The sequence below is a fragment of the Trichoplax adhaerens genome, genomic scaffold (genome assembly GCF_000150275.1).
Source record: "Trichoplax adhaerens TRIADscaffold_19 genomic scaffold, whole genome shotgun sequence".
Taxonomy (NCBI): domain Eukaryota; kingdom Metazoa; phylum Placozoa; class Uniplacotomia; order Trichoplacea; family Trichoplacidae; genus Trichoplax; species Trichoplax adhaerens.
The window spans coordinates 823,198-835,002 of NW_002060961.1; the positions used below are offsets into that span (position 1 = coordinate 823,198).

The following is an 11,805-nucleotide window of genomic DNA, read 5'->3' on the forward strand; positions in this document are numbered from 1 at the left end:
ATCAAATATCATGAATACACTTGTTAATATACGATGTGAACGAGAATTAGACCGATGCAAGCATTGATGGTTATTATATGGTGCTTCAATACTATCAGATGCTTTGAAGCTAATAAATATTACAATAAACAGATCATAAGTGTAAAATGCTTCTATCATCCATGCCTCAAATTTACACCCTTAAAATTGAGCTTTGAAATTGTTTTGCAAATAATGTGATTATACTTCTAGAGCGGATTTGAGACATGGCTTACAATTCCTTTCTTTCATATACACAGATCATAAGTAGTCCTTTCGTATCCTGTCTAGCTTTGTTGCCTCCATTAAATTTTTTAAACGATGCATGAAAATATAAGTAAAATTATAAGCTACATACCTACAGTTGTTACAAAATGAAGTAATAATTGCTATTCATTATATAAATATTTATGGTATAGGACAAGTGTTACTCGTATTTCTACGATCCATGCTTGTAATTAATTTCCGTTTTATATGTAAGGACTTACGTAGAATTTATTATAGCTTAATAAGAGTGTTGCCAATAACTAAGAATGAATTGTCTAAATTACTACTTGAAAATAAACGGCAGAAAGCCGTTAGAAAATAAAGCAATAGACTCGCGGTGTTTATTCAGAGATGGTGTATGCTTCAAAATTATTCCTAAATTAAGGTCTATGAATATCAGTAGTAGTACAAGCTATTACGTAAACTATCATGTGATTGTATGTAAGATATTGGTACCCATATGCATTGACAGAATTGGTAAAATAAATCAATAGGAAACGAGATTAATACAATTCATGCGCTTCTTTCTTAGGCTACATATTCTCGTCAATGGTAGACACAGATGGTGCTAAACATATGAATGTTTGTATATATCGAATCTATGCCAGAGGATACGTTTATACTGCTGATATATGCATTTTTTTTACTGATGGATTGTCAAATTAATTATTACAAGCCAATCTTAGGAAATAGAAGTGACCGAATGAAAAAGTAGAGGTGAGAAACTACGATTGTTAGGTATAGGCGTAACCAGTCATGGTCTATAGGTGTTACATGATAGTCATATAAAAGCATAATTATTATTGATATTAGCTGAATTCGCACATCATGTCCTTCGAATAAGAGTTCTGATTATATCGATTAATGCTATACTCAGTCTGTCAGTAGAATATTCCAACTCATTATCTTTTTGCTTGAAACTTTTAATATAGTATTTCCCGTATACTTCAGTCTACCGCAGTGTTATATTTCTATAGAAATAAGTTAACAACTGTGATGGACTTCATCAGTCTTTAACTCAGTGAAAATTTGTCAACACAAACATTTTATGTATTGCATAACTGTACATAATTAACAGTCACTAATAGTTGATTTATTCTATTTTTTTTACATATATTTCAAAGTAATAGATATGATTCCCAAAATAAAAATCAATCTACGGCAAAATAATGAGGAAAAATTTCGGCTGTTATATGTGATCCCCTGTAGTCATATCAAGAGTACGGATAGCACGGTAAAGCTTAGCGACTCTAAAGCCTAATTACGATTAATATTCAAATAGATATATACATATAGTATACTGTATGTTTTGCTGATAAGTTGAGTTTGACCTAACATTGTATCTAATGGATGAGAATATATAGTAACGCCAATATATTTTTTTATAGGCATCTTATTTCAAATTAACTCAATTATCGTAAACCAAATTACGGAAGAACAGTGATAAACTGCTGTTAGCAAATGCAACAAAGGGCTCTGTATTTCTATTATGTTGTAACAATGGCTTGATAATAGGAGTAAATCTTATCAATAATAAAAATTTAATTTCTAAATCAAAATAAATTTATGGCAAAATGATAAAGAAAAACTTCGGCTGTTAGATGCAATACGTGATCACTCATAGTCATATCGAGAATAAGGATAGCAAGTAAAGCTTGACACCATTAAAGCATAATTTAATGTTAATTAATATTCATACATAGGTATATATATAATGTATATATATATATATGGCATATGTATTACAGTTAAGTCAAATTTAACTTAACATTTTATTTAGTAGATGAGGATGTATAGATGAGCCAATATACTTTTTGTAGATATCTTATTTCAATTTACCTTTATTACCGTAAACTAGACCTCAGAAAAACAGTGATAAACTACTGTTAGTAGACATTTAAGGATTTTGTATTTGTGGCGATGACTTGATAATGGAAGTAAATCTTATTAACAGTAAAAACTTCAGTATTATGGAGATTAATATAAGAATATGCATATGTAGCTTTAATGGATATAATTTTTCTTATAGATCATCTCTATCGAATTTACTCAATGACTATAAGCTACATCCTTGAAAAGTTGTTCTAAATGAAATTGATAGATAAATTATTGTCATTAAACTGCGATTATTAGATGTTATACGAGATCGCCTAAGGCTAATTAATTATTCGAACAGTCATTGTATAGTTTATAAATTAAAATTCTTTATCCTCTACAAGATAATTTCGCACGAAATGATGCGACTATACACATACAGCAATATTGCTTATTTGTACCACGAATATTATATAACGTATCTTACTTCAAAATAATTCGATTATCGTAAGCTATGTCTTAAAGAAATTAATGCCAATCTATCGAAAAATGACAAGAAAAGTATAGATATCAAACGCAACAAGTGATACGACCATGACAACAGGAAGTAATGACAGCATGAATACTTTACAAACAATCATGTACAATTTCCATCATCGTAGCAATAATGATATCTAAAGTGAACAATAAGTTCTCAAACAATAGCGAAACAATAGGATATAATTTACATTCACTAAGAAAACAAATTATCTATAAGTGTTCAGCAGGTGATGATTGAAAAGAAGTGATTGGAGAAGTATCGTAGATATAGATACACATAGAAGTTAGACGTATTAGCATATTTCATCCGAAATAGCTTTAATATAAAATAGCGAACTAATTAGAGCAGTTACTATTTTTAATTATCACGAATATGTTAATAAGCGCCATAGCGATAGATGGTAAAGAAACAAGTTAATCTTGAAAGTTGCCTAGGTGAGAAGAGTAAGTAAATTAAACTTCAGAGATGACTAGATCTTATAAAGTAGTTACCATTGATTTCACTTCTAGATTTTAGCAGATTGAAGCTAGAAGAAAGATTTAAATCTTTATTTTCTAAAGTTAGGAAAGAGTAATTGATTGGTTAACATTGTATTTATTTTAAATCTTTAGAGATCAAATAGTGGATTAAGTGGACCTTGAGGAATACTTTGGCTAAACTTTTATCGATAGTAATCTGTATCCAAGAGAAACGATATCGATAAGTCATCAACTGTTATCTTAAATACTGGAAAAGTGAATTAGAATCGAGATATTACTTTTGTGAAACGTTTTATAACTACTTCACATCATCAATGGGTAGTCGTCCTAGTAAATCAAGCGTGCCTGAAGCAGTTAAATCTCTCCGCCAGAAAGGCCATAATTATTTTAATGCTAGAAATTACAATCAAGCACGAAAATGTTACGAACAAGCGTTAGATAAAATTGAGGCAATCACATATGCTAGTATCGAGCAAGATCAGTTTCGATGTGATGTCTATGTTGATATTTGTGATACATATCGAGGACAAGGTAAAAACTCAAAAGCGGATAAATTTAATCAGATAGCCAGAAAAATTGCACTTGAACTCGATGACGGCATTCGAATTGCTAAATGCTTAGATAGACAAGGCGCTATCAAAAGTTTGAAAAATGATTTTACTGGCGCATTGGAGTATTTGAAAGGCTCGCTGGAATTAAAATTGAAAATATTAGGCGATCATAATTTAGATGTTGCTGCCTCCTATTATAACTTAGGCAATATTTATCAAAGGCAAAAGATTTATGATAAAGCTGTCTCCATGCACCAGAAAGCCTTAGATATTCGTTTGACTCTAAGAGGACGTAATCATACTGATGTTGCTAATTCATACGATCTTATAGGAAATGCTTACCGCCGTCAAAATAAACACATCGATGCTTTGTTAATGTATCAGAATGCTCTAACTATAAGACAGGAATTACTTGGAGAGTATCATGCTGATGTCGCCGATTCATACAACAATATGGGAAACGCCTATAAGAATCAATCTATGTACGATAATGCCCTGTCTACTTATCAGAAAGCTTTGGAAATTTATATGAAAATAAGTGGAGAAAACATACCAGAAGTGGCTTTATTATATCGTAACATGGCCAATGTCTACGAGAAACAGGATAATACTAATGATGCTGCAGCAATGCACAAAAAATTGACTGCTGTAAAGGAGAAATTAAAATCTGAAGCAGAGAATAGAAAGAATGTTCGAAACTCGAAAAAACAAGAAGGTATATTCACTATTGACTTCTATTTACTCTTAACTTATTGACTGCTGAGTTGTTTTTCTATCAATGCGGCATTCTACTTGGTTGATCATAACAAAACTGATTTATTTGGAAATAGGATTAATTGAAGAGGAGACGGAAGTTATGACTGACGATGAAACTTTCGACTGAAGGTATTTATTTTTTTTATTATTTCCATACTTAAAAAATAAATTGCCGAAATCAATTTCTATAACGATTCAATGGCTTTTTGACAGTTCTAGCTCATTTAAAAATCAGATTCGTATTTTTGAATCTAATCAAGCACTTACTAATATTTCATCAATTACAGTCTACTGCTGCGAAGTTATTTGATACTCGTCAGCTCGTTTATGTTAGATACTTCACGATTAAAGATTGTGACGGACAATTATGCGGTTATTTAGTAGCTGAGAGCTAGCAGTTTAGTAGTTTAATTTAAAGTCTAGAGTAAAATTTTAGATTAATTTCCAGAAATTCTGCTTAAACTTGTATGACAGCATTATTAAATTTTTGTAATATAACATCTCAACTTAGTATTTTTACCTAAGCCATGCTTCATTAAAAATTATAATGGTGTTTTTTAAAGGCATATAGCGAATAAATTTTTTCATTTTCTCCTATATTACATATTAAGATATAAGGTAGTCTTCAAATAGAAAAATTATTTAGGAATAGTATCTGTATGAATTGGAATATGGTATTGCTACAGTTTCGATAAATAATAATTCATTCTCTAATTATGCTTACTTTGCAATCATAATTATATCCTAGACTTTGAAAATGACTTTAAGCACGGACTTACAGTATTTACTACTGAGCTTGGATCAAAATGTGATATCTAAAAAGCCTAAGCGCAAAAAAGCAAATCTGAAAAGCTCAAAAACAGTAAGGTTCTCTTAACTTATGTATCAAGTGCAGAGTGCAATTTTATTTTCTAGCACTATAAAATAAGACGCGGCTTTAGGAATTTTTCTTTGTCAAATGAATAAAATTTGACTCTACTACAAAATTGCATAACACCATATTTATAATCAAGTAAACTATCGTAACTACATGTTAACAAATATTTCTATTTCAATTTTCATTCTAAGTACAATTCAAATGATAAAATTGAACATCGCATTAACCTTTTCATAATATTTTAATGGTTAAAATACAACAGTTAAAGTGATAATCATCTAACTCAGTAAAATAAAATCATTAGTATTCATTACATTAGTTGGATACGTCTAGGCTATAGTTCTAAATAGAATCTATAAATAGCTGATGCAGCCGAAATAATGATAAAATTAGATCTGATTATCATATCAAGCTTTATTAGTACTGTAATTTCATGTTATAATACTTATATTCCCGATTTAAATGCCGTCATATTTCATTTTCTATTTGTGGTACTGATCCGTTAGAACGGTAAAGGCACATTGATTGTCAGAAATTTTATTTAATGATCATAACTATCCATATTGTAATAAATATATTCTGACTTAAAAGAATTAAAATCTGCTGAAAATTTTGTATTGATCTATTTGGATTGTCATGCTATATACTATATAACAATAAAATAGGCTAGTAGACAGTATCTTTCTGCATGATTTCTACTGCATGGTAAATTAAAAAAATTTGAAGCTAGACACCCGGGTATTACGCGTAATGGCCAATATTACCGGGCAATACGCGTATTGGCCAACTTCGGGTTTTGACCGTAACTTATATACAAGTACTGATAATTTTTTGTATTAAACATGATTCTCTGATTATTTTGATTCTTGATAAATTTAATCCTTGCCGGCATAGTTCTACACTCTTCGAAATGGGTATAAACACTGGGTACTACATTTAACGCCTGTTGCTAATGTGGTCGTTGTTAGCAACCTAATTTTTTCAACTTTTAATAAAATTTGATGTATTTAATCTCTAGTATATTTTCGCTAGAAAGCCTTACAGAGACGTATAATGCACCAGTTTTTACAGAAAATTAGAACATTTACGGGTGTTTAGATATATCTTTATCACATTAGAGCTTATTAAGCAAACAAATCTTGAGATTTACGTACTTACGTGAAGACAATATAATTTCGAAATGTCTTTCCTGTCGCAATTTACTGTAAACACATCGAAATAGCATTTCAATTTATTCTCTTATTAAAAATAGAAATAACGCGTTCAGTAACAGTTACCAGAGAATTATTTGTTACTACTATGTTATTATTTGAATATTACGTTCTTTCGGAAGCGTTTATTTAATTATACTGATAGCACAATTGTATTTATGAGCCAATTTGCCATTTCTTTTAATTTTAGTTGTGGAATTTTTAATTTAAACTTAGTACAAATTTTTGCTTACTACATACCATATTACTTGAAGTTTTAATCGAGTTCAAAGGCAATAAAATCAAATTTTTTCTAGTCTTGTTTTTTTGGGCAATAATTACATCTAGTCTATCTATGATTCTACAGAATTTTAACTCTAGTTTTTGGATTGGAATTTAACTTCCGGTTAGCATCAACTTCTATCTCTATTGTAGTATTTAGTTTTATGTACATCACCATAATCACAGTGCTTAATTTCAGTGTTTATTTACGGTAATATATTCTTAATAACGTAAAAGACCTAATCTAGACGGATGAATACAGCATGTAATTGAAGTAAAGTAGGTTTAGTTTGTTGAAATAAAATCTCAAAGGGTAAAATAAAGGGATAATCCAAAATCTTTAATCCTGCTTTCAGCTACTATAATAGAGCCGCTGTCTACACTGATTTCGTTTTATTAGTTATAAATATATATTATGCGGATTAATGATGAACATTAATTTAGATATTTCCATTGTTATCTACGCACATGACCATAATGACAACATCATTTATTTGCTGTAACACGATTCGAAGGATCCTATCTATACTAAGTACTGGATTATATTACTCGATGCCACATTTAGGGTTTTATAAGCTATTTACCTGATACTAAATAAATTGTAGTTGATAATTGGTCACTGCATTAAAATTATACTTAATGATGCAAGACCGTAAAATGGCGAAGAACATTACAAAGAATCGTTTTAAGGCTGAATGGTTGATAATAATGGCAATATTGTAATTAACAGATATAAATAGAAGTAGGGTACTTTCCGAGAGTAATTTTCATATTAGAGATAGTTTTTATATTTGTAATAGTATTAAGCTTAATAAACTACATTATATTGAAAACTAAATTATCCTTGATGATGACTCCAAAGCTGTTTAACCCTTTAACAGAGTAAGTACAAGGTAATGATGACTTATAATTGCCTGCGGTCTAAGCGGAAGTAAAGAAAATACTATCAGCTTACTAATATAACCACAGCATATTCTATCTGCAATATAAATATATCTTAAAATTACTGTTAGTTGGCAGAACACGGAATTATGAAATTGTATCTTGTGTAGCTCATATTAAATGGGGAGAAGAACTAACTAGCACTTCAATTTGAATAGCTTATCTAATAATTATTAAATAGTAGTCATGAATACTCATTCAATTTTAAAATATTATCCGTCCGTTATGCAAAAATAGCCCAAAATGTTCATTGGTTATTGCTTATGATATCATGAAATTAAGCGATGTTGACATGGACGATCTAGTAACGAAATTAATTGTCCCACAAGAGGCAAAAGGTGTTCAACGATAAAGGTAATGAAGATTATAATTGGAGGAATTATTCTTTGGCACGGTTTTATTGTAAACAGGCCTTGAAAAAAGTTCAAATTCTCTATACGAATGCTGTTTGCGATCAGTTAACATGTCATTTTTAACTTCTAATTTCTGATACGTACCGAAGAGAAAATTAATGGAAAAATGCATGAAAATATTTACGGAAAGCAGAAAACTAGGCTAATAAACTTGATGACAAAGTACAGATTGCTATTTGCCTGGATATTCGAGGGATGGTAAATCTTTCAAAAGAATACTATTGTAAAGGATAGCAATATTTAAATCGTTCACTTCGATTAAAATTACAAGCACTAGGACAAAAAAACATTAATATTACTGACTCGTACTATTACATTGGAATCACCAGTTTTCATCAATGTTATTATGACCATGCACTAGCTATGTTTTGGCAAGCCCTCACTATTTTGCAAAGGATGCCTGATCATAAATCTAAAATTGCTGGATTAAGAAATAATATGGAAGTTATTTATCATCATCGATCAAGGTATCAGGATGCTCTGGAACAGTATCAACAGGCGCTACGTCTTCGATTACGACTATCAGAGGATATCTATTCGATGTTATCGGACCCTACAAAAATATTGGACTAGTTTATGAGAATCAAGGCCAATACGATTATGCATTAAATATGTATAAAATGGCTTTAGATATGGAGTCGAAACATGCCCGTGCAAATTATTCAGCTACAAATGCGGGATTTGCTACTTTAAAAGAATAAAGAGTTCAAAGCTTTACAGATTCTTTCTAGTATCTTGCTAGGCGCATAACTTAAATATGGACAATCTTCTACCGTCAGTAAATCGTGCTTAAGGTATATTTCTAATCCAATTAGACTAATAGTTAATTCATAAATTGCATTTGTATATTTTTCGCAATTTCTTGCAGGTAATTTGTTTTATAAAAACGGTTGTTGGCGAGTATGGTCATTAGACAGTTTTATCTGGCTTTATTGGTGGTTTGTTTTTGACTATTTTAAGCTAACTTGAAGCAAACTCTTTTGCTCAATTGAGCCGAATTTTATCTAGTATGCTTAGAAATTTTTCAATGGGAGGTTCTCGAATGAGATTAATGCTAACTACTCGTGTAATTATTTTATTACTTTAAGTATAATTATTGATATATAATTGCCGGGTATTGTTACAAATCTCATCGGAGAATAGGGTTCTAAGTCTTTAACTAATTACTGTAGTGTATTTTTTAGTGCAACCAATTCATATAAAATCATAACAAGTATATTTTACGCACTTTTTACAGATCATTTGTTTCATAACAACAGTTGTTGGCAATAATCATCATTAGAATATTCTATCTAACTCTATTAGTCATTTGCTTCATGATTGCTTTAAACCAACTTATGATGACTGTGTTGTAGATTTGTAATACCGTGCATGATTATATTAGAAAAGGCGGATCGATAATTTACTATAGATAATCATATTTTGTAAAGTAAACTATAGCTAGAATAGTTAGTAATTAAATGTATGAGTTAAATGCTACAACCCACAAGGCGAAAAATGTAAGCTGAAATATCTATAAATACCCGGCATTTTTAATAATATAGCTTTAGTCGCAAATCTCCCTGGCAAAGTAGAACTCACTGCGTAATAGCAGAGCATTCGATATATGAGTTAAATGCTACGACCCACAAGGCAAAAGGTGTAAGCTGAAATATCTATAAATACCCGGCATTTTTAATAATAAAGCTTTAGTCGCAAATCTTCCTGGCAAAGTAGAACTCACTGCTTAATAGCATAACATAACATACTTTAGTTATGTCATCTTCATTATGGGTTGAAATAAATATTAAAAATGTTACAATTGCTTATCATAGGGAATAGAACTCCATCGATTCCGAGATTTTAGAATAGTTTTGCACTAGCAGGAAATGCATGTGGTTGAATCCAATAGCTGATAAAATACTGTCATGATTTCAGCTAATTGCAGTAGTTCTGCGCTATACTACAGATATTTTACTATTGCCAAAGATTGGAGTACTGGCACTATCGTTAGCCTACTTTTTGCAGTAAAATCTTCGGTCATACCTTGAATAAAATAGAGGTATAGTGTGTGACTAATAATACGTGTAGAATAGCTTGCTTATTATCCTTAGTGTCTAGAGAAAAAGTTATTGCAGTAAATTACTATCGTATTTCCTTTGATGCCTTGCTACTAGTAGGATGAAATTGAAATTCAGTACGTTAAGCACCAAGGAAAAATGATTCATAAAATGGTGGTAATGAGTTTTTAGCACGAATGAAAGAATTCTTTTTTAATCTCTAGTCGGTACTAGTAAGATGGAATTCAAACTCGGTTCGTTAAGCTATATAATTGTGGCAATGAGTTTAGGGGCTAATGAAAGAATTCTTTTTTAATCTCCAGCACAGTACTAGTAAAATGGAATTGAAATTTGGTTATTTTCTCCTTCAGTTAATCTCAAATCTTCAAGAATAACCTTTCAAAGTTTCAATCATTGACAACACATGTTTAGCCTGAAGCAATCGATTTATTGATTGCCACTGATAGACATCAGCAGCAATAGAACTTGTTATTATATAATCTACATTGATCGAGTACCAAATTCTTCTTTTCCATGCTTTGACAATTCAATCTGTACTACGCCCTGTACATTAGAGTTATAGAATAAATTGAAATTTGAAAAATGATCTAGTTAATTTAGGCGAAATAGCGTAGATATGTGTGTTATATTATTATCTCTTTATATTGATATGGATTATCGATGAATTGCTTGAACTAGGGATAAACTTGTTAAAGTAGACTCTTCTACTGATCGTAAAATGAATGAAATCGAGATTTAACATTTTAATTAATAACTATTTTCATAGTAGAGAACGCAATGATTTCTATAAGTACATTATTCAATTAGCTCTAGCTATTTCAATGACGAAATAGGACAGCCAATTTAATTTTACACAATTCATTTTTAGAAGTTATATTCAATTTTTCCAAATCAACGATTAATTATTAATACATTAATGGAAATTTTCATCATCAACAAATGGTATAGAATTGGAAAACACTGCTTTAATTAAATAAGAATTTCCATAAATTGGATATGAATAGACATCAACCATCGATTGATTTGCTACATCGATGTAAAAAGCTATAAATGATAGCAAACGGATTGCAATATCTTATTTTATAAGTTAATCTCTTCTAAATCATCATCGAATCCGAAATCTTCTATAGCTGTTTTATTGCTTTTGGCAATGATATTATCGTTTTTAGCTCGAGGTCTACCTAATGTTACTCGGTCTCCATTGGATTCTTTTTTACCCCAGGGATATGATTTAGATTGATTTTCAGATAGATCAAAAGGACCATCGTCGTCATTTTTATCGTCTATGGATTGGATTGCGGTCGTTGTTTTAGAGCTTTTATTGGGCTTAGTATGGAAAAAATCATCGTCATTATCGCCAAAAACCGAGGATGATTTACTCTTGTTGTGATCGTTTCTTGATCCGCCTTGTGGGGAATCAAAGAGACCATCGCGATTTCGACTTTTTCCTCTTGAGGTAGGATTACTCCTATTTGCTGGTATTTGAAATGGATTCTCATCGAGATCATCATCATCATCGTCATCATCATCATCTAATAAGATTGTATCCTTTTTGCTCGTTGTATACGATTTCTTTGGTTTTGTATCGAGTAGGAAATCTTCACCATCGTCTCC

At 30.6% G+C, this 11,805-nt stretch overlaps 1 protein-coding gene across 1 annotated transcript; it reads left to right on the top strand.

Moving 5' to 3' along the window:
- Positions 1-3,806: 3,806 nt before the first annotated feature.
- On the top strand, positions 3,807-4,328 carry TRIADDRAFT_6357 (uncharacterized protein; the record flags this gene model as incomplete). Its single annotated transcript, XM_002116907.1, has 1 exon — positions 3,807-4,328. A coding segment is annotated over one exon (522 nt), but the record flags the coding sequence as incomplete, so codon positions are not given.
- Between the last annotated feature and the right edge of the window lie 7,477 nt (positions 4,329-11,805).